This window comes from Cryptomeria japonica, chromosome 11 (genome assembly GCF_030272615.1).
Source record: "Cryptomeria japonica chromosome 11, Sugi_1.0, whole genome shotgun sequence".
Taxonomy (NCBI): domain Eukaryota; kingdom Viridiplantae; phylum Streptophyta; class Pinopsida; order Cupressales; family Cupressaceae; genus Cryptomeria; species Cryptomeria japonica.
The window spans coordinates 575372469-575399492 of NC_081415.1; the positions used below are offsets into that span (position 1 = coordinate 575372469).

General features: G+C 35.5%; 1 protein-coding gene across 1 annotated transcript; it reads right to left on the minus strand.

Moving 5' to 3' along the window:
- Positions 1 to 2151: 2151 nt before the first annotated feature.
- On the minus strand, positions 2152 to 4344 carry LOC131064756 (caffeic acid 3-O-methyltransferase). Its single transcript, XM_057999024.2, has 3 exons — positions 3630 to 4344; positions 3354 to 3418; positions 2152 to 2492 (listed from the first exon to the last, which is right to left on the minus strand). Exons 1-3 carry the CDS (start codon positions 4342 to 4344, stop codon positions 2193 to 2195), a joined length of 1080 nt encoding a protein of 359 aa, XP_057855007.2. The 3' UTR covers positions 2152 to 2192.
- Between the last annotated feature and the right edge of the window lie 22680 nt (positions 4345 to 27024).

Below are 27024 nucleotides of genomic sequence, written 5' to 3' on the forward strand. Positions count from 1 at the left end.
ATCTACTTCAAGCATTTCAATTTTAGGTCTAGCCTTGCCCTCAAAAGGAAAGTTATTCCAATTCAATTCAAGTTCAATTTCTATTTCAATTAGGGTAAATTCTAAACCTGGGGTTTTACGTAAGCAAACTTCTATGCACAAGACCATTTATTTTCTCTTGTGTGTAACTATAGGTATCCAACAAAGCCAGGAAGATTAGAAAGCAACTAGGACCCAAAAACAAAGTACCTAGCCAAATTTCATGAAAATTTCCTAGACTAGGGTTCTTGGGGTACCATGGACCTCGACTAGGGCATTTTGGGAGCCATGGTCCTCCCAAAATAGGTCAAACCTATGTTTTGAAATTTAATTGTTTGCATAGGGATATGCCACAAACACCTTCATTATATCAAATTTAACTCAATTATTGTGAAAAAAGGTATGCTTTTGGATTTTCTTTTTATTCCCATACATGTTCTAAAGTTTCTATTTTAGTATTAGGTAGCATAATCACTCCAAGTTGCTAGTTCATACATGTACCTTCTTACCCTAGATTTGGCATTCCATTGACATCCTTTCAATTGTATTTTTAACTTAAATAGAAGAAATAGAATCCAATTGGTATCCAACCCTCTTCCTAATAAAATTGAGATTGGATCTATTGAGTTCACTTTCCTTTTAATGTGATATATGTGAAAGTTAGGTAATTTCCTAGTTTACAAAGCTTAAGTTGTGAAACCCTAAATTTTCCTACCTTACAATATTATCATAGTCACATAATTGATTTACATAACAAGATTTCATTCCTCCTTTTTATACTAATCTAAAGATGTTCCCTAGATACACTAGTGTTTCAACACAACCATGTTTACCAATGATTTCTTTAGCAATGTTGGAGCATTATTCATATCTTTGAAAGAAAAAGTTCAAATATTGATTATTTTATTCTGATTATAAGATGAGACCCTTGTTAGGAAAATGGTGTCTCAACCTTGCAATAGTAAAAAGGTATTGGTGCATTTAGATGGTAGGATCATATATTTGTGCTTTTTTCCACTTCGGGTGCATTCTAAGTGCTGAGAAAAGAATGCTAAACTCTTCCTACTGGTGCATCCTATATGTTGAAAGTGCATGTAGAGTAGTCAATTAGAAATAAGAAATGGACATCACTCTATTACACACCTTTTCCATTATCTTGTTCACTAACAATTACTCCCCATTAAGTACACCCCATTTTGATGTATAAATGATGGTGTATTCCATGTTACACCTCAACACATCTAAAATAATATTTAATATTATTTCTCATGCACCCTCTTTGTTGATCCTTTTGAGGGAGAAAATGCAAGAAAAAACAATGGCATGCCATATTTATGCAATGATATATCACTTTCAATTGCATATAACCATTGTCTTACAATTAACTTGTAATTGGATATAACTTACATAGATCTTAGTCAAAGTATTTACCTCTATTTCTATAGCCAACATTAATATTTACTATACTCTCATAAGATGTAAGACTTTAGTAAATTTAACAACTATAAATGTAGAGTAAAGAAATATTGATTTTTTTATTAAAGAAATAATTTCAAAGAAGAAAAGGATTGAATTAGCTCTAGCTTATGGTATTTATTTTTTAACTAATACTTCTTTTAGCTAGTTCAAATTTAAATATGGTTGCTTGTATATTATTTTAGATATAAGTGTTCAAGTAACTTTGGATTCATTGTTATATTAAATAAATACACTTATTACTAATAGACATAAGTATTCATGGGTACTTACAATTATTTAAAGTAAATATTGGTCTAGTATTTGGAATATCTTTCATTAATAGAACCATTACTTTTGTATTGCTTTGGACCCCTATAGCTTCAAGGAAAATCAAATCTTTTTGCGAAAATACATAAATGAGAAGACATTGTTTGACTTGTACATTGCACTATGATTCAAGATCAAAGCTATTTGAATCATAATGTTCAATATATTAATCAATATGAGCAATAATTCATTAAAGTATAATAAGTTATCAAATACTAAAAAAAAACAAGTGTTGCAATCTAATTCATCATTTGTAATAAAAGTAATAAAAGTGTGATTATTTATAAAAATAATAAGGTCTCCACCCTAGTCCAAATTACATCGGGACTTTAGGTGTCTAATAAAAATATTATGTTTATGCAAATATGATAAATACTTAACTATAAAAGTCATTTAAGGAACTCAATGACCCATAATCCATTGACACAACAAATAGGCTTGATACCTCCCCCATATCCTGCTAGTTTTGCAAGGTTGTTGAATTCCTCCTTAGTCCTTTCTTTTGCCCTTGGAATGTATGCTAACATGCAGAGATCTGCATATAGTGCTTGCTTAGTAGAGGCAGAGTTGTCTATAGCTACTGGTAGGATGAAATCCATTACAATCAACTTCCCTTTCTCTGATAATGCCTCGTGACAATTTTTGAGAAGCTTTATACAATGATCATCACTCCAATTGTGCAAAATCCACTATGAAGAAATCACACAAATATTCACAAATGTCAACTCAAATGTAGGTAATTTGAATTCAACATTAAATGCAAGAAAATAACTTAAATTGATTACTATAAGTAGCTAGTTCATTGCACTATAGAAATTATTATTTAATTGCATGTTGAATCAACGTAATTTTTAGGCTCACTTATTATTATGGGTTTTGAGAAAAAAAAAAAATGAAAAATATTTGAGGAAAAAAACTAGATCCTATCAATGCATCCATTAATTTCTTAAGGTTGATCCTATCCACGCGTCCATTAATTCGATATCTAAATGAGAATTATTGTGCTTTCATAAATTTTGGAACCCACAAAACAACCGTCAATTTACTGATATACCTTTGAGTTAATGAAAAATCTAATTATCAAACTATTAAACAATTACAAAATCATGTATATGTATATGTATATGTATATGTATATGTATAGGTATATGTATATATATATGTGTGTGTGTGTGTGTGTGTATGTGTATATGTATATGTGTGTATATATGTATGTGTGTGTATATATATCTGCATGTATATATACACATACATATACACGCACACAGACACACACACATACATATATATACACATATACCTATATATATAAAATCAAATTGTTTTGATATGTATGTGTATGTGTATGTGTATATATATATATATATATATATAACAAAAATCAAAATATTTTGATATAAAATCTTAATATAATTAAACGGACATAAGATCTGTAATTTATAAACAGAATTCAGATAAATCTAACTTAGACTATTTTTGAAATAAATAAACTAAAAACATTATAATCCAAAATATAAAAAATATTATAAAAACAATTAAATGGTATATACCTTCATAAGAATAGCTTTGCTGTATGGTATGCTCTCAAACATGTCTCCCCCGACATGTTTCACTCCTAAAGAAACATAAGAACAAAAGTCTCAAAACAGAATTGAAATACTCAATGTTGAAACACTTTTCAAAACAAGTTTTCTATTATTTTATCTGTCCTCCAGTTATTAAATTTAATGCCATAATCCCTGTAATACATTCACGTCCACTCAAATTCAATATTTGAAATAAATAGCTAATACGCATTTACACCATAATCAATACTATTTACTAACCTGGAAACTGAGGAGCAGCTGCCACAACATGAGGCTGATCAAAATTCACTCCCCTTATATGGGGGTACTTGGAAACTATAAGATTGAGAGTAGACCCAACTCCACCTCCCACATCAAGCAGCTCCTCCAAATCCTTGAAGCCATGATAGGAATCCAGAATCCTCTCCATCATCATTGCAGAGTGGTCAGCCATGGCCTTGTTAAATATCATATTGAATCTCTGGTCCTTGGCAGGGTACTCAAAAGTATTCACACCATGAGCTTTGATGAATGGCTGGCTTCCATCAAGAACAGCATCCTTGAGATAAAACCAAGTGTCCATAAACACCTTATCCTGGTTCATCAGAGCCAGTGGTGCAAAGGACAGACCATTCTTGTTGGGCACAAGGTATTTGCAAAGAGGAGTGAGACCATAAAGTCTCTCTGGTTTGCCATTCTGGCCTATGGTTACAGAGCAGCTGAGGAGAGAATGACTTGCTAGGACTCTCAGAATCCTATCTAGAGTAATTGCTGCTTCTGGGTTTGTTACATTTGGAATTTGGGCTATAATCTGGGTAGGGGAAATTTGATGGCCATCACCTGCATTGGCTATGATTTGTAGCACATCAAGCTCTATTGCAGCTTTCATGGCCATGGGAAGACAGGAGAAGGTGCAAAGCTCCTCTCCCAAGACCCATTCCTCCTCGTTGATAATGGTTGCATCAGTGGACGGCATTTTCACTATTCTAGTTTAGAATTTGATGTAGAATGAGAAAGCCTCTCATATGGTATATATAGAAATATGGATACAAATAATTTCATCGAGTGAAAACACGTGAGTAGATTCGAGAATCAGAGCACATGACATAGCATGAGTTCTACCGCTCTACCATTCCTCGATGGACTGCAGGAGACGAGTCGGTAGTAACAGTCGTGGTGGTTCTGATACACTTTGATTATGTGCAGCGTTCGTTTTTTTCGCAAATAAATTAAGCCTTCTTATATGTTTCTATTAACAAATTTTAGAATAGCTTGGTGAACCACCAGTGACAGGTAATGCTAGATGGTGATACAATATTTACTTATGTAGAAATAATAGCAAGCTTATTTCATCTTTCGGACAAACAATCTTGGTTAATACATTTTCACATGAAGAGTGCAAAAGATATTGAACCTTGCATGGTGTCCTTATGTCAAAATGAAAAATAAAAGTTTTTTTTCGTCATTTTCAACAAATCAATTTTTATTGTTTATATTTTAGAAGATTCAACTCATTTCAATTTTCTCTTTACAACACATCAACATCATATTCATTTATGTGATCATATTTCTCTAAACTTCTATAATTTTTGTGTTGATTTACATCTCAATTGTTCATTTACAACTAGATTTTTAAGTAGTAAGTTTTAATGAAATTTTTATCTCATCAAAAAATTATGTTTATATTAAAAATTATGTGTATATGCATACATTTTTATAAATTTTACTCTCAAACTATAAATTATAAACATAAAACCCTAAATTAAAATGGAGAAGTTGCTCGTGATTATAATGGTAGGCTTGTCTCGACAGTGGCACTCCCATTGGGTACCTAGACAAACCATTATGCTGAGGCAAATGCGGCCTACATTGGGCTTAAAATGGCTATTCGTGGAGGATTCAAGAAAGTCTAGCTGGAAAGTGATTCGCTAAATATAATCAAGTATTTGATTAAAAAGACTACCCCTAGCTGGATGATCAATCATTTAGTGCAGGAGTGTTTTGATATGATTGCCAAATTTTAAACGGTTCAAATTTCCTACATTTTGAGGGAGAGTAATAGGCCTGCAGACCATGTGGCGAATCTCGGCATAGCTAGAGATGATGAAAAATGGTGGTGGGAAGGGGAATCCTTTCCATTTGATTTATATGAACTAGTGAGCGAGGATGCCAAAAATTTCTCTTCGATAGAGCCTTAATTATGACATCTTTTGACATGTGTAAAGCTATTCATGGAAGGCTTCCAAAAATTTTCTGTGGGTATGGTTTGTTATTGTCTGTCTAAAGCCTGGTTTTAGTGTTATTGAATATTTTTACAAAGGCATCAAACTTATGGGGGGAGAGAAGAAAAAAATGGAGCCATCATCGTGTGAGCTTTGGGAGAATAATGAAGAGGTTTGGAGGGAAGTCGTGGATGGGGGTTTGGAACCATTTCTTAGAAACCTTCATGGCCAGAACCACAAGCTCACAGATTTGTTGTTACAAACTAGAATAATGAGCTTCTATGTGTGTATGGGGCCGAGTTGAAGGTTGATGAACCCTTCATTGCTGAGATTACTAGACTTAGCATGGAGGGTAAAAAATTCTACAGGGAGAGGAAAAATTCAGAAGAAGCCCTCTCAACATTCTATGACAAAAAGAGTGAAAGAAGCAAAGTCAAGAAGAACTCGGATGGAGGCTACAATCATAAGGATCTTTTAAGCTCTGTTTATATTAAAAATTATGTGTATATGCATACATTTATATAAATTTTACTCTCAAACTATAAATTATAAGCATAAAACCCTAAATTAAAATGGGGAAGTTGCTCATGATTATAATGGTAGGCTTGTCTCAACAGTGGCACTCCCACTGGGTAACTAGAAAAACCATTATGCTGAGGCAAATGCGGCCTACATTGGGCTTAAAACGGCTATTCGTGGAGGATTCAAGAAAGTCTAGCTGGAAAGTGATTCGCTAAACATAATCAAGTATCTAATTAAAAAGACTACCTCTAGTTGGATGATCAATCATTTAATGTAGGAGAGTTTTGATATGATTGCCAAATTTGAAACAGTTCAAATTTCCCACGTTTTGAGGGAGAGTAATAGGCCTGCAGACCATGTGGTGAATCTCTGTGTAGCTAGAGATGATGAAAAATGGTGGTGGGAAGGGGAATCCTTTCCATTTCATTTATGTGAACTGGTGAGGGAGGATGCCAAAAATTTCTCTCCGATAGAGCCTTAATTATAACATCTTTTGACATGTGTAAAGCTATTCATAGAAACCTTCCAAAAAAACTTTGTGGGTATGGTTTGTTATTGTCTGTCTAAAGCCTGGTTATAGTGTTATTGAATTTTTTTACAAAGGCATCAATCTTATGGGGGGAGACAAGAACAAAATGGAGCCATCATCATGTGAGCTTTGGGAGAATAATGAAGAGGTTTGGAGGGAAGTCATGGATGGGGGTTTGGAACCATTTCTTAGAAACCTTCATGGCTAGAACCACAAGCTCATAGATTTGTTTGTTAGAAACTAGAATAATGAGCTTCTATGTGTGTATGGGGCCACATTCAAGGTTGATGAACCCTTCATTACTGAGATTACTGGACTTAGCATGGAGGGTAAAATATTCTATAGGGAGAGCAAAAATTCAGAAGAAGCCCTTTCAACATTCTACGACAAAAAGAGTGAAAGAAGCAGAGTCAACAAGAACCCGGATGGAGGTTACAATCGTAAGGATCTTTTGAAGCTCTAGGTAGATATGATAGAGTTTACTATGAGGTACATAAGCCTCAATGGTCACATTGCTAGTATCATTTCATACCATTTCACTATTTTGAATCACTTTATGCATGATAAAAGAATTTCAATTTCATTTTATTTGATGTCATCTCTTGAGCACTCCATTCATAAGCATTTTGAGAATGAGGAAAATTCGGGTTTGCATGAGGGGTTAATCCTCTTTATTATGGAGTACGATAAGTCTCATGAGGTTAAACCCTCCCCCATTCTAAGAAATCCTAAACTCTTAGCTAGCCAGGAGGTGCATGATATTTCAAACACAGGGGTTGGTGAGGCATAGGGTAGAGTTTCTATGGACTAGAATGACATCCATGTTTTGGATGACTCAGAATATAAGCCCTTGGTGGATGAGGGTCCCTCGTAGATGCCCACACCTAGCACAAATAGTACCAATAAAAATCCGCCTAGATGGGCTGTGAAAAAGTTGAAATCCCCCTTTTCTCAGCTCTAGAATTTGGGCTCACAAAATCTTAAAAAGCAAAAGATTGGAAAATAGGTGGAGATCCAAGGAAAGGAGGAAAATGAAATTAAACTTGATATTCCTCTCAATGTGGACCCCAATGAGATTAAATGTAACGAAATGGATGTTGACAAGCTCCTGAGCAATTCCTTTACTAATCAGGAGAAATGCTTTCGATGGGTTTTTGGTGAAGTTAATTTCCTGAAACAGGGGATCAAGGATATTGTTGATTTTTTTTTACTGAGAATCCAGATCCTAAGAAAACAGATAAACTCCTCAAGCTGTCCCAAGAAATTGTGGAAGATATCAAGGTCATGAATACTGAGCATGAGGCTAGGATTGATAGGTTGGAGAATGAAATCAAAGATTTAAAGGGTAAACTCAAGGGCTTGGTGGAGGTTAGTAAGGAGGAAAAGTATAACAATTTTGAAGGCCTCAAAAGAGTGAATGAGGAAATCACCTTGCAGAAAGATCATATGGCCAGATCCAACTTTTCCTTAGATATTAACCTAGATAAGAAAAACCAGGATGCCCAGGTATCTATGGGACCCTCTACCAAGACCAAGAGCAAAAAATAGGAAAGAGGTAGTTCAAGTTTCATCATGGAAGAAATCCAGAAGATAACAGAGTGATCCAGAAGAATGCTAAGCTTATGAAAGCTCTTAGTTGTTTTTAGCTAGTGTTTTTTGTTTCTGGTGTTTTTTTTGTGGTTTGACTCTCTGGGATGCATCCCCTATTTTTGTTGTTGTTTAGCAGTTGGTTAGACTCTGGTTACTCTGTTTATTTTTTGGATGGATTTGGGTTTTGGGTCCCTGTAAAACCTGTTTATCTTAATCAAAAACATAAAACCCTAAATTAATCAATATCAACTATACACTAAAAAACTCAACTCTAAACTAATTAATCCTAAACACTTAACACACCCTAAATTAGCAATTCATTAAAATCTAAACTTTGGACTATTAACTTCAAACTTTAGACTATGATAACATTAAATCATAAACCTTATTTATTAAGAATTGATCGAATACCTAGATACTAAATTAACAAAATTTACCAAATTAACAATTTAATTGATATACATAAATTGATATATAAATCTATTTATATTAACTAATATGTTTGATTTGATAACTAATATCAATACATCAATTTAAATATTATACCAAATTCATAAGTTAACAATTGTTTTGATACCTAGATAAAAAAAGATTAATTTTGTATTTAAAATAAAATTGATGGCAGGGATGGAGATTGGGAGTGGGAGGTTCAAGCTTTTTTGGCGATGAAGTCAAGAGTAGAGGAATGATGATGATGATAATAATGGAGATGATGTTGGTGGTTGTTGTGATTGCGATGAGGATCTGATTTGGAACACCTTTACTAAAGAATGGTCTTATGTCTACAATTTAGTTGAGATAAAATTCTAGGGGTATTATGAATTGAGGCTTAGAAGCTCATTAAATTAGGTCAAGAGGAATTGTGGTGAGAGTCTGCTACACCCATAGTGGCTCAATAGAAGCTCATGTTTTAGGGTGCCTCTACTTGGAAATTATACAACTTGGTAGTTTTCTCTATTGTTCCTCCTTCTAGGCCCTTGTCCCTCTCTATTGGTAATTCTTTAGGTATTCTCTTTTCTTATCCTATTGTCATGAAATTGTAGAGATGTAGTGTGAGGAATGATGTCACTCCCCAAACCCCTTCCTCTGTTGTTATCTATGATTTAGGTCATATACTTCCCATGAATGATGGGTTCATTCTTGGTAGAGGCCTTGCTTCCTCTAGGATTTCACTTAGAGACGATGCTTCTTTGATTGAAGCTAGGGCAGGAATTACCTCTATGGAGGTGTCTCCTACTATGCAATTTTAGGATAGAAATCTCTTTTTATGGCCCCAATATGCAATTTCCCTTGTCGATTTTCCTCACATGTTGGTATATAATATTCTATCTATAAGTCTCGTATCTAAACTTGCACCTAGTGCTTCTAAACCAATTGTAGCTTCATTGTACTTTATTGATGTTCCTCAAAACTCAATTGCCCGTTGGATTTCATTTAGGGTTTGTTCTTCGGTACTAGCTAGTTTGAATGTTGACACTATTCATAGTTGGGCTATAAAAGATGGTGAATGTTATTTATCTACCTTAGGTAGCTATAGTATCAAATATTTTCTTTCAATCACCCTTTTAGTCCCTTGTGGAGATTAATATTTGGTCACAAGGATGGCCTTCATTCTTTGGTATATCTATCCCACTACTGAAAAATGAATTTTTGGTTTTGATACTTTTAAGAAAATTTCTAATTTGGTTGCCATTCAAGCTAGGATCCTAAAAATCTTGTTAGAACATTTGGATGAAGATATTATAAGTGGGATTTCCAACTCCTTTGTTTCTCATCTTACTATGGACAAAGCTACAAAACATGTGAAATGATTTGTGCTTTCCATATTTTGTGTTTATATGGATATTGGTAAGAGATGCCTAACTCTATTAAGCTTCACTCTAGCCTAGTTTTCTAGGAGTAGATCATCCACTATGAAGCCTCCTCCCTAGTTTTCTCTCACCACCATAAAATTGCGTACTATTCATGTTAGGATCTTATAGCTTATCAATGAAACACTCACAACTTAATCTTGAAAGATGTTAGAAATGATTTGGGGTTCTTGGATATATAATCCATACTATAAAATCTATGGGACCTTGGATGGAAAAATAAATATGGTGAGCTCTCCTCTATTAATGGCTCATATTTTATCTTTGGTATTATTTTCAAGGTCTCCATTTATAGGGTTTACCGATTCACCTCTCCATTACATAGCAATATCGATTTCCTCCACAAAATCACCTATTGGTTGCAGTTCTCTTCACTAGCTCTTCCTACTAGCTATAAAACAACATTATAAAAACATCATTACAAGTTAATTGACATCAATGACAACATAACATTTCATTAATGCAATCTTCATGCAAATGCCAACATATTCATGGCTCATATTTGATCTTTGATATTGATTTCAAGGTCTCCATGGATAGGTTTGACTTCAAATGACCTTGATTACACATTGGCATTTCATGTGCTTACTTTTTAGCTATTGGATTCACTAGGGCCTTTTTCTTCTAGTCCCTAATAATTGTTTTATCTCTCTCTTATTTTAAAAATCGATTTTAATATTAGTTTATTTTTCCTACTCTTTGTGCTTATTTTGGTATCTTGAATGGTTGTGTTGTTATGGGTTCAATCCCATTTTAATTTTTAACTTAAACAAATAAATGTATTGAAAATTATAACTAAATGAAGGTTCACTAAACATATTATAGACTAATATAATTTTAATACATATTTTTCAATGTTAATTAAGATCAACGGATAAACTAATATATCAATTTTTAAATTATTTAAATATCATACCTAAACTTATAAACTAATAATTAATTTAATTCATATATACTATCTATTCACAATTTAATCAATATATGAATTGATTTATCAGTTGAAATGAATCTATATGTAAAATCTAAGTTATTGTAGCGTCCTAAAATTGCGACACTTGCAATTTCGACTGCATTTCGGTCTTCACGATGGTGACGCAACACGCAACCTGAATGGAGACCCTGAAACTTGCTCACGACACTGAAAACTGCATTTTTCAAGCACCTTGGCCTGAACCTCCTTGCACCCTGCTGTCCCGGGAGGTGGGGCCAGAGCGCCCAGCGCCCTGGTCCCCAGGACCATGGCGCCCAGCACCCTGGTCCCTGGGTCCTATTTTGGGCCCGGTCTCCTAAGGGGTCTCGGGTCTTTTTGTTTGCAAATTGGAAATTAACTTTCCTGGTCGGCCTAAGGTCGGGAAAATCAGTCTATCAGCCCTAAATGACAAGTATATAAACTACATTTTTCTCTCTCATTTGGAGATAACACATACATGATGAAAAAGGCGTGGAAACTATACTCAAGCATTCAAGCATTCAAGCATTCCTTCTAAGTCTCCATTCAAGGCTAAGTGTTACATTCAAGACAAGGATTCAACCATTGAAGAGGAGATCACATACTACATGCTACATACAACATACTACTACAACATACAACATACAACATCTAAACCTTCGCACACAAGGATACAAACATCCTTAGAACAAGGTTGCAGGTACGCGGCTGAAATTGAAGATCTGGAATCCTTGTGCAGAGACGAACAGATCCCCCTTCGTTTCGCGGATTTTTCGAAGGACCGTGGCGCCGGGCGCCATCGTCCCAACAACTTTTGCTCAAATTTGCAGGACAGCGCCGTATCGACATTTTACTGCTAATTCCAGGTCCGCAGCTTCATCCTATATTCCTATCTTAGTTTATAAGTGAATCTTTATCACTTTCTATGCATGCTTAGCTTAATTCTCCTATCAACATTCTTTATGAAAGAGGGTAGCCTTGCTGTCTTAACCCTTGAAACACATTTAGCATCCAATCTTGCATTGCGTGGGATTGGATCTTGTGGGTTTCAACCCCTCTTTTGAATGTAAAGTCTCTCCCCTAAGTGAAAACCATCGAATCCTAGCGAACCTCCCTTCTCTCTCCCCGGAGTTGGAAGAGGGGAGAACAACTAGGGTTCGATCGCGATTTTCCGCTTTACATTTTGGTGAACCCGACGTGAACATCCTTTCTGATTTTTCATGCTTAGATCTGAAAAAATTGATTACATTTTCATGTTTGATCTTTTGCAAAATTTTAGAGGTGATTGCATAAAAACCCTAAATTTTCTTTTTAGTAATTGAACCTGCGAAATGTCTAAATGTTAATGCCTGTTTCAGATCTACCCTTCTATTACAAATTTTCAATTCATATTTGCGCTTTAATTCTGAAAATTAAGTGGTTAAGTGTCAAAACCCTAATTTTTGAAACCCTCTTGATTCAACCTTTGTCCGACAATTTCACTGATCAAAACATCTCCAAATCAGCTGTAACTTTGGATTCCACAATAAAATCACAATATCTTTCATCCCTGAAAATTTGGAAAAAAGTTACGAGGACCGCGGCACCGAGCGCCATCGTCCCCGACATTTTTTCTGAAATTTCGGGAGCGAGATCTTACTGTATTTTCCTGCTAAAATCCAAAATTTTGGCTGATTTTATCAATTTTAACACCTTCAAAATAACAGTCAAAGTTGGTCTTGTGATTGCTTGGATTAAGGCTTCTAAACATTTAAAAATCATTGAAATTGAAATTTTGTGTCAAAATTGTGTTCTTACTGTCCTAAATCTGAAAAGTGTGTTATCATTCATTAAAAATTTCAGTGCTTTATTCAAATTCTTGCATTTTGTGACTTTTGAAATTAAGTGCTTAATTACAACAACTTTGATTTCCGCTTTCAAAATTGAATTTTGCGTGAAATTGAGTCAATTTTTAAATTTCAAAATTTGCATTGCTCTTGACATTCCCTCTAAAATCATAAAATTCAAAATTTCAAGTTTCCCTCTCTTTTTCAAAATTCAAATTTTGCATTTTTCGACAATCTTGGTAGGGTTCAATTTCGAGATTACAACTTTAATTTGGCCTATCTACAGATCGTAAAATCACTCAATTTTTTCAGATTAGCTCTAAAATCATCATACCTTTCATCCCTGCAAATTTCGAAAAAAGTTGCAAGGACCGTGTTGCACTCCGAGCGCCACGGTCCCGGACATTTTTCTGAAATTTCGAGAGACTGTTGTGATTGCATTTAACAGCTTAAATCCAGAAGATTGGCTGATTTTACTGAAAATTGCTACCTCTAAATTCAAAATCTTCTCTCTCTTTCTAGTGCATGAGTTTTACAACAATAAGCCCTACTTACACTATTCCCGTTAGACGAAGCCGTACAATTAAGTCTTTCCAAGGTTTAACTACTGAGGAGATGGAACCTAATTTGAATAGCCTTTTTAATGAGGACATGGGTAATTCCTCTAATCCTCCTAATGATGAAGAAGCTCTCCATGAGGTTTCTGAAGAACAACTTTCGAAATTGGATAACCAATTTGATGATTTTCGACAATGCATGTCTCAAGAATACCCTGATAGTCTCTTCCTTTAATTGAGGGTCTAAAATGTATGCTTCAAAGTGATAAGAATGGAATTGATATTTTGTGTGGTATTGCACACATTGTGGATTCGAATGTGATGCCTATGAAAAGTTGTGCTGAAAATTTAGGTTATACACAACCTCCTACACAAGTCAATCATTCTACTCCTTTGACAACTCCTATTGCTAGTATACCTACCTTTACATCAAACATCATGGCTACTTCTATACAAGACATTCCTCCCGTGATTACTAGTCATGGGGGCAACCCTTCTTCTTCAATTAACCCTCTTCTTTCATTTAATATGACTTCTTCATTCATTCCTTCAATGAGTGTTCCTATTACATCTCCGCAAATGAACATGACGCAAGGGGGCAATTCATTTAACCATTCCATTCCTCCTTGTAGTATTCCTCCTGTCCAATCATCTCCTATGACTAATTATCATAGAGTCCCACCACCTTACTCTCTACCTTCTTTCAATAACATAACACCTCCATCTCAATCTAACACATCCAATATGAACTCTTCGACTGAAGCGACCATTAATAATCTTGCACAAACTGTCTCTTCTTTACAGCAACAAATTGCCTCTATGAATCAATCTAAGTTTAGTGTGCCCACATTTGATGTTGCGAGCCCACTTTCTCTTGACATTGTTCGAGCTATCCCTCCTAAACATGTTGAAATCCCGCATTTGGAACTTTATAATGGTAAAGGAGATCCTCTAACACATGTTAAGACTTTTCAAACAATTTGTACTGATTTTGCTTATGACCAAAGGTTGCTTGCAAAACTATTCACGAGAACATTAAGAGACAAAGCCCTACAATGGTATTGCTCGTTGCCTTCTTATTCTATTACTTCTTTCGAACAACTTGCAAATGCTTTCATTCAACAATTTCAAAACAATATAAGTCCTAAAGTTACTTTGATTGATTTAATGCATTGTAAACAAGGTGTTAAAGAAAAAGTGACTGATTTCATTGGTAGATATAAGCATTTGTATGCTCAAATTTCTTTTCTAGTGCCTGACAATGATATTCAAAGAATCTTTATTTCTAATTTACAAAAAGATATTCGAGACAAACTTATGTTTTCTGAGTTTACTTCTTTCCAACAGTTGTGTGCAACTCTTCACAATTATCAACTGACTGTGAGTCAAATGGAACAATCACATCCTATGGCTCCGAGTGATAAGGGTGATAGCAGTCAACAACCATTTGGGAAGTTTAAACCGAATAGAGATTCCATCAAATTCAATGAAAACATCATCAACAACAATGTGAATGCAGCATCAGGTGTGCCTCCTATTTCTAAATTTTTCAAGAAAGAAAGAAAGTATACTCCTTTGAATGAATCATTGCATAGTATTATGAATAAGTTATTGGAACAAAATGTGCTTACTCTTCCTCCTATAAGACAAATTGATCCTGCAAAGATTACTTCACCTTATTTTGATAATAAATCTTTTTGTCAATTTCACCGTCAGCCTAGGCATGATACTGAAAAATGTTTTTCTTTAAAGGGTAAAATTCAAGATTTGATTGATAACAATACTATCTCTGTTTCTGGAGTGAATGATAAAGGCAACACATCTGTAGCTCCTCCTAACCAAAATCTTCAGATTTTCACTGATCCATTGCCTTCTCATACCTCTAATGCAATTGAGGCTAATGATTCCTCTCTCTCATCTGATGGTCTTGTGTCTATGACTCCGAATGTGATTAACTTTATAGAGCAGGAAGAAATCCCTAAAGAACCTTCCATCACATTTGATTCCAGTGAAACCATTAGGGCACCTGATGGTCCTTTATACATAGTTTCAAAAGTTAAGAATACACCTTGCTGTGGAGTGCTTATTGATCCTTCGTGCATGGTTAATGTTATTACTGAAGAATTTCTTTTTACTTTGCAATTGAATCAAGTGATATATGACAAAACAGATGTGATTGTGAAACTATTTGATGCATTTTCTTCTCCTGCAATTGGTTCTATTACCTTGCCTATTGAGGTCCATAACAAATCTCTTGATGTGAACTTTGCTATTATTCCATCTTCCGAACAATTTCGTGTGAAGCTTGGCTATCCTTGGCTATCTTCCATGAAAGCTATTGCTTCTCCTATTCATAAGTGTTTGAAATTTCCCCATAATGGTGAAGTTGTTACTGTCAATCATAGTCTCTTTAAACCAGCTGAAAGAACTTCTAGCATTCCTCTTGATTACTTTTGGCCTAAACAATTCCAATCTCTTCCTCCGCGAAGTGATCATCTTTTCAAATCTTATCAAAAGTGGAAAATAGATATGATCCTATCTCTAAGTGAACCTAGAGCACCTAAACTTGATATTCCTATCATTCTTGAGAAGGAAGTTCTTCCTTTGAAAGATAAAACTAATGTCTTTCCTCAAGAAGATTCTCAACCCATCCCTATGGATGTGACTATGTCTATACCTAATAAACTTCCTAAGAGTAGACCTATACCTCCTCGTCATGATGGACTTGGTCTTCTCCCTAAACCAAATATTCCTCCTTTATATGGAGCAGATCCTCCTCCTTCTTTTTATAGAGAGAAGAGACCTTCTTCTTCTCCTATTATCCAGCCTAAGAGACCACAACCTAAACACCCAAGTGCTAAGGATGAGAACATTCCTCCTCCTCAGTCTTCTCCACTTCCTACTAAGACTAGACGAAATCGTTCTGCACGTGAACGCCGACGAAAGCGTCGTCTTAGAGCTCAGGCAGTTGCTTCTCAAACTTTGCAATCTCCAAAAACACCTTCAACAAGCATTATTCCATTTTCTCCTCAGCCGGACATTGAGCCTAAATCTCCTAAACATAAGATGCATGATGGTCTTGATCCTGTGCGAGTTAAAGATCCTATTTTTATAAATCTTGATGATGATATAGATGAAAATGTTATTCATGATGAAAATGTTACTCCTCTTGCTTCTGATAGTGAATATGAACTTGTTGATGTCGATAACCATTTATCTAATGAATTTTCTAAAGCACTTATCCTAGCTCCTAGACAAGAACAACGTGGCTTGGAACATGAACATAGCCCTTGTTGGGATCTTGTGATAGCTCCATCTGCTGTGTTGAATGTTCCTCCTCTAGTGTGTTCCCTGCCTTCCTGAAACATTGATCAGCAAGATCGGGGGGTAGATGACATGCTAGACTAGTTACATTAGCATAGCAGATTCTCTCCTCCTCTCTTTCGTTACTTCTTCCATATGTTATTCTCATTCTTCTATTTGTTGTCCTTAGTGTTGTTTACTTGAGGACGATGCAAAGTATTGAGATCTCTCGATCTCTCTCATGTTGACTCAAAAGACACATGTGTTCCCTTCTTCTAGGTGACCTTCCTTGATTGGGGAATGAAGAACAATTATGCATACATACATATGATACATATACATGAATTATCATACAGCATACTGACCCCGAGGAAAGCGAAGTCACCTTGTGCTTTGTGTTTTGTGTCTATTATCCTTGGGCTTATCTCACACTTGGGGGCTAAATCCTTGCGATAACGTGCTCCTTTCTCATTTCTTATATGTATCACTACCTTAAAGCAATCACCCCCGGTGAGGCGTGTGCGATCGCTTTAACGTAGGGGGGCATACATCCCATTCATATCTTTTCAAGATACTTGAAAATTTCTTGGCAAATTTAGCCTTGCCTTGAAAATTTTTGATATCTTTCTTGCATGACTCATAGTGAGGGAGCCTTACTACTGACAGTCATGGTTCTTCCTCGCGATCTTCCCTTTTACTTTGTCAATCGAAGTCATAAGATCCTTAGTCCACTGGGGGCTTGGTGTATCTTGCCTCCTTGACATGGTGAAAGTCTTTCAATGTTGTTTCCTTGTACTTTACCGGAAGTATGAGCATACATACTCCCGCTAAAGTGGGGGCTAAATGTAGCGTCCTAAAATTGTGACACTTGCAATTTCGACTGCATTTTGGTCTTCACGATGGTGACGCAACACCCAACCTGAATGGAGACCCTGAAACTTTCTCACGACACTGAAAACTGCATTTTTCAAGCACCTTGGCCTGAACCTCCTTACACCCTACTGTCCCGGGAGGTGGGGCCAGAGCGCCCAGCACCCTGGACCCCAGGACCATGGCGCCCAGCGCCCTGGTCCCTGGGTCCTATTTTGGGCCCGGTCTCCTAAGGGGTCTTGGGTCTTTTTGTTTGCAAATTGGAAATTAACTTTCCTGGTCGGCCTAAGGTCGGGAAAATTAGTCTATCAGCCCTAAATGACAAGTATATAAACTACATTTTTCTCTCTTATTTGGAGATAACACATACATGATGAAAAAGGTGTGGAAACTATACTCAAGCATTCAAGCATTCAAGCATTCCTTCTAAGTCTCCATTCAAGGCTAAGTGTTGCATTCAAGACAAGGATTCAACCATTGAAGAGGAGATCACATACTACATGCTACATACAACATACTACTACAACATACAACATACAACATCTAAACCTTCGCACATAAGGATACAAACATCCTTAGAACAAGGTTGCAGGTACGCGGCTGAAATTGAAGATCTGGAATCCTTGTGCAGAGACGAACAGATCCCCCTTCGTTTCACAGATTTTTTGGAGGACCGTGGCGCCGGGCGCCATCGTCCCGACAACTTTTGCTCAAATTTGTAGGACAACGCCGTATCGACATTTTACTGCTAATTCCAGGTCCGCAGCTTCATCCTATATTCCTATCTCAGTTTATAAGCGAATCTTTATCACTTTCTATGCATGCTTAGCTTAATTCTCCTATCAACATTCTTTACGAAAGAGGGTAGCCTTGCTGTCTTAACCCTTGAAACACATTTAGCATCCAATCTTGCATTGCGTGGGATTGGATCTTGTGGGTTTCAACCCCTCTTTTGAATGTAAAGTCTCTCCCCTAAGTGAAAACCATCGAATCCTAGCGAACCTCCCTTCTCTCTCCTCGGAGTTGGAAGAGGGGAGAACAACTAGGGTTCGATCACGATTTTCCGCTTTACAGTTATGATACTTGAAGTCTAGAAATGTGCAATTTATTTTATGCCTAAATGCTATATTTTAAAATTTAATGATAAATAATACCATATATATATGTACATATGTATGTGTGTGTGTGTGTGTGTGTGTGTGTGTGTGTGTGTGTGTGTGTGTGTGTGTGTGTGTGTGTGTGTGTGTGTGTGTGCATACAAGTTGAAATATGGAAGATTAAAACTATTGTAAAACCATAAAAGGTCCAACCACATAAAACCCTAGTTCTACAATCAAGAATCAACCATACACCAATGAAGAACCTAAAACATGCAAAATCATAACAAAATAGAAAGATTATACCATTCACATGCTTAGTAGGATTTGATCTCCATTATTTCCTATCTCCATTGATCTTGTTTGATATATTTTCTCTTATATTTAGTGTTGTACACAAGAGGTCAACAAAGAACGGATTGTGGTTGTGAAATTGCTTGATTGCTTCATTGATCGCATATGTCATTAGCATTGATAAGGATGAGAGTATCATCTTATATAGAAGACACCTTAGAAAATGAAGGGATAAGATTAAGAGGTGAAGGATAAATGGTTGGCTAGGATTAAAGGGTAGGTAGAGAAAAGGATAAAATAATGAGAGGGTAGCTAGAGGAAAATTAAGAGATAAATGACAAGTGTTATACAAGGAAAAAGATAATGATTTAGTTAAATAAATGACGATTTATTTAAATTAATAAAAGAAGTTGGACCAATTAAATAAATATTTTTATTTATTTAATTTAGGGAAATGATAATTTTAATAAATAAAAAATATTTATTTAAATATGGAAAGGCTAGAAAAGAATAAATTAAAACCTATTTAATTAATAGAAGGCTTAGGATAAAATAATTAAATAAATAAAATATTTATTTAATTAGACTAGGACAATTTTAGGTGCCTACAATATGTAATACATACATACATACACACACAAACACACACACACACACATACAATGTGTGAGTTAACCATATGTTAACAACTAATCTAATAGCTAGATATGAATTTTACTCAAGAAACAAAAGGAACAATTCAATCAATGTGATTCAAAAATCTATATAATCTTTTTAAAATATTACCTAAATTCTAAATTAGCAATAAATTAATTGATAAAAATTAATAGAGATGAGCAAGGCAGCGATGAGAGTGATGAGCAATGGAACAATGAGCGAGGGAGCGATCAGAGCGATGAGTGAGGGAGAAAGGAGCACTAGGTTTTCTAGGTGTGCAAGGGAGGATGCTGAAGAGGGAGGCAAGGAAGATGAGGATTATGGTTGGGGTTTTTGGGAGGCTAGGTTTGTGAGCTTGCTTAGTGAGAAAGCATTATCAGTCTCATGGCTCTCTCTTTGTGTTTCCCCTTCCTTCTTATAGTATGCTAGGTTAGGGGTTCAGTGGTTTGTTCACCCTACATTTTGGGCTTCATGGCCTATCTCTTGGGCCTTGATCACTGATAGGTCAATGACTTTTGTCTCTTGTATGGATGGAAATGGGAGGGCATGGAACAAGCCTTTATGTCGTATTTCCAACACTTGTTGGAGATACTCATGGATGCAAAGATATCTCTTGGGTGTGTGTTTGAATAGTAGTGAATGGGGTTGTTCTAGGATTCAATTCCTTGTTCTCTTCACAAGGTGGGTGTTAGGACCTCATTGTGGCTTCTAGAGCTTGGTGGAGTTGCAGATCTATTAGAACTCCTTGTATCATGGAATTGGTGGCATGTGGCTTGTGGTTGAGGGTGGTATTCTCAACATACCTGTCCTTTTGTTTTTTGTGCTTGTTTCAACTTTGACTCAGCATATCCATTTGGTGTTAAGGGTTTGGACGAGGGTTGTTGATGTGCCTCTTTGGCTGTGTGAGCATTTTCTGTATGTGTGGTGGACTGGTGGGTTTTTCCAGTGGTGGTGGTTTCTCCTCATTCTCATGTGGCATGGGAGGTTTTTTTGGATCTGGATTGCTTTGGTAGGGAGTTGTTTATCTTTGTTGCTATTGTGGAGTGCTCCATGGTGTCCACCTTTTGTAGTTTTTTTTGTTTCAAAATTTCTGATGTTCTTAGGTTTCTTGTTTTAGAGCTTAAAGCTAGTTGTTTTGGAGCTTAAAGCTAGTTGTTTTGTTCACTCTAATTTTTTGGTTAGCCAAAAGATTGCTAGCAATTTTAAAGGGCCCTTTCTGGCTATGGTTTGTTTTTGGTTAGAGATAGCTTTTGTTGGGGTTTAGTTTTCTCTAACTATTGCTCCTTGTTGGGTTCTTTCCTACATTACTTCTATGGAGGTAAAGTCAGCCCCTATTGAGGTGGGGTCTCTGATGGTGCGATTGGTGTGGGAATGGTATATTTTTCTTTTGTTTCTCTTTCTTCTTTTCCTTATTGAGGTGGGTGCATCTCCTATTGAGGTAGGGATTTTCTTGTGGAGGGAGAATGGAGGTCGATCTATGTGGTTTTCACCCAATGGTCGCTACTCAGTTACAGAGTTGTAGCCTACTTGGTTTTCCTTAGATCCTTCCTCTTCTCCTCTATTCTTTTTTTGAAGGGATCCTTTCCAATTGAAATGGAAAGGAGTTGGGCATGGGAGGATTTGTTGGGTTACAAGGGTCTTCAGACTAGTTTCAGTTAGTTGGTTTAGGGTGCCAACTAGAAACCCTTTGTAAAGGTTAGAGGGATCATTGGTAAAATCCCTCCCCTTCTCCACTTTGCCTCGACGTTTCCATAGTGGATGGTTTGGTTTCCATCCTTAGTCTGTCTTTCCAAATAGTTATTTTCTATTTGTAAGGTTTTAGGTTCCTTTTGAAAAACCCTTGAAGGTTTTTAGGTCCTTGTGAAAACCCATCTTTTCGATTAGTTATTTTTCTACTGTTTTCTAGTCTATCCTTCTTTGTACAGGGTTCAGGGCTCTTCAAATCCTACTAATCTAATAAAAAAAATTAAAAGAGATCAATATTTAATATCGATATATTTTAATATGATAGAATTTTAAGACCAAGAAATCAATTGTCAAAGTGATACTTAAAAGTACTTCATATTTCACGAATTCAAAAATTAAATCAATATATTGATTGATAAATCAATTGACATATGAAGCAATACATATTGATTTATGTCAAATTAATCCATAAACTAATCAATATTAAGATCAATATCTATTCCTTTATGTAGACACCTAAAAGTTGCACAACAAATTAAGTGAATTTTATTCATTTAATTATCCCTAATTCTTCCAATTAATTAAATTAAGATTTAATTAATATCCCTATTCTTCTATTTTGACAATTAATCAAATAAAGATTTGATTAATATTCCCTTTTTTCTATCTAAGGCAGTTAATTAAATAAACATTTAATTAAATCCCCCCTCTAGCCATTTTAATTAAATTCACATTTAATTAAAAAACTCCATTTAACCCATTTCTCATTTTAATTAAATCCACATTTAATTAAAATCCCCATTACATTTAAATAAATCAAAATTCATTTGAAAAATCCCACCACTTGCAAAATCCTACAAATGCAAGCTGCATCCACTATTTTGGCTAAAATAAATATTTTATTTACCAAAATTACCTATCTTTCCTCAGTCACTTACAAAATCCTACATCTCCCACTTGTCTCCTAATCTTTCTTCTACAACCCATCTAATCTTAATCAATTAGCCTTAATCCCTCTAATCATGTCCTTTCCCTAAATTTTAGGAGTTTACTTCTCAAATTTGGAAGAAAGTCTTCTAAATTTATTTAAAAGTTAATCTCTTCAACAAGATAACTTGTCGAGTTTCTCAAATTCGGAAGGACTCTTACAAATTTGTCCCCCAAAGTCCTATTAACCATTAGTGGTTAATTCAACCTCCCTTTATGGTTAGAGACTTTCTCTCTAACTTAACCCTTATCTAACCCAAGGGTGTCATCAAACACTCATGGTTTTGACCCTAGTTGTCCTATCTAACCCTTGCACAAGAGTTTACCCCTTGGGTAAAGGCTTTATCCATTGGTTATCCACTAACCCAACCGCAACCTTACCTCCTAAGGTAACCACCATCTCCTCTCAAGCCCTCTCAAGGTGACATTTGTCAACTTGGGATTGGATTTAATCTCTCACACAGATTGATAACTTTCAATCCTAGCCTTTGTTGAGATTACTCAATCTCAACCATCCATTTCTCTATTTTCCCTATAAATAGAGCCCATTCATTCTTCAAAATTGTCCATCTTGATTTGCATCAAGTCAATAGCTAAATGGTTTTGTGCAAGTTACTAAGGAGCTCCATTGTCTTCTCTTATCATTTTTAGATCATCTTAGTTGCATTATAGCATAGATTTCATAATGTTTTAGTATATCATGCTAGTTTCTTTTCCATGCTAGATCAATCTCATCCTCATAACATTCTCATGCTAGCTTAATCTCATACTAATCTTCTCATTTTGGTAACATATCTAGTTTCATATCCATTTACCATATCACTAGGATCTTAGTTGCATTCCATTTAGATCTTAGAATCATACATATCTCTCATTCTTTAGGTAGTCATCCTAGAGATCAAGTGCTCTTTCAAGCAAAGAGCCACCTTGATTTGAAGGATCCTTGGAGATAGAGAACAATGACATGCTTTTAGAGTTTTTGGTTGCTTAATATGTTTTTTTCATTTGAATCCTTTAACATAATTTTTCATTGGTGTGTTTGAAGTGTTTTCCCTCTTGCAGGTGGAAGACCACATTTTAGGCATACATCAATTGGCGCCCACTATGGGGCACGTCCCCAAAAATAACATCATTTTTCTTCCAGGTTGAAGACAGCGATCATGTCAAAATATCAAAATAGGACATCAGAGAGTTCTTTTAGCGCATCCATAGCTTATCCTAGTAGTTACATGGCACATATTAGCGCATAGAAACCATCTTTCAACGCATTTGATCTTGTTTTTAGCGTATATCCCTCTCTGCTATTTCAGTGCATAGGAGCACTAGACTAGCACATACAGGCCTCATAGTAGCACATCCACTTGATTTTATAGTGCATAGGCATCATTTCTTAGCACATCTGTTCCACAGTTTAGTGCATAGAGCTGAGAGAGTAAAAAATTTGTAACAGAGCTAAAAATTTAGGCTTGTTGAAGGACAATATATATGGAATATAACATTTAAGTATAAGTGACATTTCCTCTTCTCTTTTCTCTTTCTCATACTTTAAGTTATAAGTGATGCTTTTAGTGTTTTTGGTTGCTTAATATGTTTTTCTCATTTGAATCCTCATACATCAATTGGTGCCCACCATGGGGCACGTCCCCAAAAATAACGTTGTTTTTTCATGCAGGTTGAAGACAGCGATCACATCAAAATATCATAATAGCACATCGAAGAGTTCTTTTAGTGCATCCATAGCTTATCCTAGCGGTTACATGGCACATATTAGTGCATAGAACCGTCTTTCAGTGCATCTGATCGTCTTTTTAGTGCATATCCCTCTTTTCTATTTCAATGTGTAGGAGCACCAAACTAGCGCATACAGGCCCCATAGTAGCGCATCCACTTCATTTTCTAGCGCATAGGCATCATTTCTGAGCGCATCTGTTCCACAGTTTAGTGCATAAAGTTGACAGAGGCAAAAATTTGTAATAGAGTTAAAAAAATTAGGCTTGTGGAAGGAAAATATATATAGAATATAACATTTAAGTTATAATTCATATATATTGTCAGGATGTTTGAGAGGGGTTTCGGACCTCCAGGAGTTATAATGCAAAATCTAGTTTTTGGAAGATCCTCTAAATTTCAGATAGTCAAATTTTAGGGCATTCAGGATTAGGAGTGAAAAATGTGTAACCAAGATTTAAAATTAGGATTGTGAAGCCCACCATCAAGATTGGATTTTTGGTAACTGACTATGTGTAGGTTCTAATAAGTTTTGTGCATGAACAGAAGGAATTAGTTTATTTTTCTTTACTTTCTTTCAAAGTTAGTAAAAAGAACTCATCTTTCTGTTTCTTATAAAAAGCTTAAAATGAACCTCATGATTTCTTTTGGATGCATAAAATAAACTTCATACTTTCCTTTTTGTGCTTAAAACAAGATCCAATATTTTCTTTCTTGTATGGATAAAAAGAACAACAAACTCAAATCTTTCTTTTATGGAAGTTAGGAATCACATTCCTTTGGGCTCTAAAAAGAACAAAACAAACTTTCTAAGTTTTGCAAAGAGTTAAAATTGAACATCACTTTCCTTTGGTGCTGATTAAAACAAACCTCACCTTTATTTTGGAAGCTTAAAAAGAACCTTGACTTTACCATTTCAAAGCTTTCAAAATTGAGATCGTTGTTGTTTGAATTGGCGATTCATTTTGTTGACAAGGGTTCACTTTTAAAAGTTTAAAGTTTTACTACCTTCACACATTTCTATCTTGGGTTAAAAAGAACCACATGTCTTCTTAGATAGATTTTTTAGAAAACAACTATGATATTGGATAAAAAGAAAGTCAGTATTCTGTGTTTCGAAAGTGATAGGTATATGCTCTCCCCTTAATTGGATGATCAAAAAGCAAAATTCACCATTTCAATCTTTCTTTCAATTTAGCAAGTACAACCTTTAAAGGGCCTACCCTCACGAAGCCTTGAGGGTGCTAGTGAGAAGGGTATGACCCAAGTGGGAAATGACTTTATCACCAAGTATTCCAACCCACTATAATCAAATGTGGAGGCTGATGAAAATGACCTCCAATGGTTTTGTTCAGCAATTAGCCTTCACCCAGTATCTTTAAGATACGTAAAGCCTTTGTTCTAAAGGTTTGGAAGCCCCCTGAGGGATTTTATCACTGAAGACCGAACAAAATCCTGATCACAAACCTTAGCATTAGAAACTTTGAGCCAAGTCAGTTGCCAAACATTGGCAATATCATAGTGCAAGGGTGGGGAAGAATCTTCCCCCAAGATTACTCACCATATATCTCCCAAGATAACTACTTAAATGTGAAGCAATTCACTTTGGGTTAATTTTTGGAAAAAGGCAAAAAAATGGGCACCCTCTAGGGGGTTACAAGGTTGTTTGAGCTGACAGAGTATAGAGACTAGTGGGCTATGATATTATCAATGACCTTTCAATAAAGAGTATATCTGATGTGTATTTATTGTATCCAAACCAGTGAAAACATCGGGGATTTGAAAACATCCTCAAAAGAACATACACTAAATGTTTAGCATTAGGATGACCATTGTCTTCATGTGTGCTATGTATTCTTGTCACAAATGTTCAAACATCTTGCAAAGTATCAATCAACAAATCAAAACAAAATCAGTTAAAACAAAGGAATCATAAAGAGAAGATTTCAAATCCAACAAAGAACCCTTTGAGGAGGTTATCAACATTTCAACTATCTTTAGGTAGGACTTTCATCCAACAAGATTAAGGGAGTATCAAACCAAGCAATCAAGAGTTTATCGTCCAACTATCTCAATGATAACAATACCTAGCTAGGTATTCAAGTTAGTCAAATCAAGTTTCCATATCGCGAGACTTTATCCATATCATTTGACGTACTATGTCATAGGGCCTATCGAGCAAAACCTCCATTTGACTTAGTAAGCTTGAGTATCCTAAATGAAGTATCCATCAAGTCAACAACATCAACCTATCCAAACTAAAACTTTGATCACTCATGTGACTATTCCTTCTCACTTGAAAAAGAAGAATCTTATTCAAAGGAAATGAGTCCTAGCAAAAATCAAGATCAAGATATCATAGCTCTCCAATATAATCCCATTTTTTATCAAGATTCCACCTATCAAGAATCTTATTATGATCCCCTAATATTTTGGTATTCCATCAACGTTGATCCCCCTTTATCTCAAGAGAAGAGTCCCATTCAACATCCACCTCCTAAGCAAGAGAATGATATCCCTTCCATCTCCTTCACCAATCTAATTAAAAATCAAGAGAAAAGCACAAACTCAAATGATCCTACTCCAAGTCAAGATCAAGATCAAGGAATCCTTTCATCCTCCAAATCCATTTTAGGTCCTTTCATTCCAAAATCAAACTCTTCATCCTACAAATCCATTGTAGGTCCTTTCATTCCAAAGTCAAACTCTTCATCCTCAAAATCCATTTTAGGTCCTTTCATTCCAAAGTCAAAATATCCATCCCTTCCATCTATCTTGGGTCTTTACCTCCCTACATCCACCAATCCATCACCTCAAATGATCCATAAGAAAGATCAACAAAGGCACACATCTTTGAACTTCTTTCAGCCATCTATCTAAACATCTTTCCAAAACTATTCTTCCATCATTTCCTTTATCTATTTTGGGTCCTTTTGTCCCAAAATTCAATTGTCCTCCATCTCTTAAT

Excerpts from the sequence above, each read along its gene's own strand:
- LOC131064756 (XM_057999024.2), bottom strand. The coding sequence starts at position 4,344 with ATGCCGTCCACTGATGCAACCATTATCAACGAGGAGGAATGGGTCTTG. Across the intron at positions 3,419-3,629 it reads AGCTGCTCCTCAGTTTCCAG|GAGTGAAACATGTCGGGGGA; the intron begins GTTAGTAAATAG and ends ATGTTTCTTTAG. Across the intron at positions 2,493-3,353 it reads GCAAAGCTATTCTTATGAAG|TGGATTTTGCACAATTGGAG; the intron begins GTATATACCATT and ends ATTTCTTCATAG.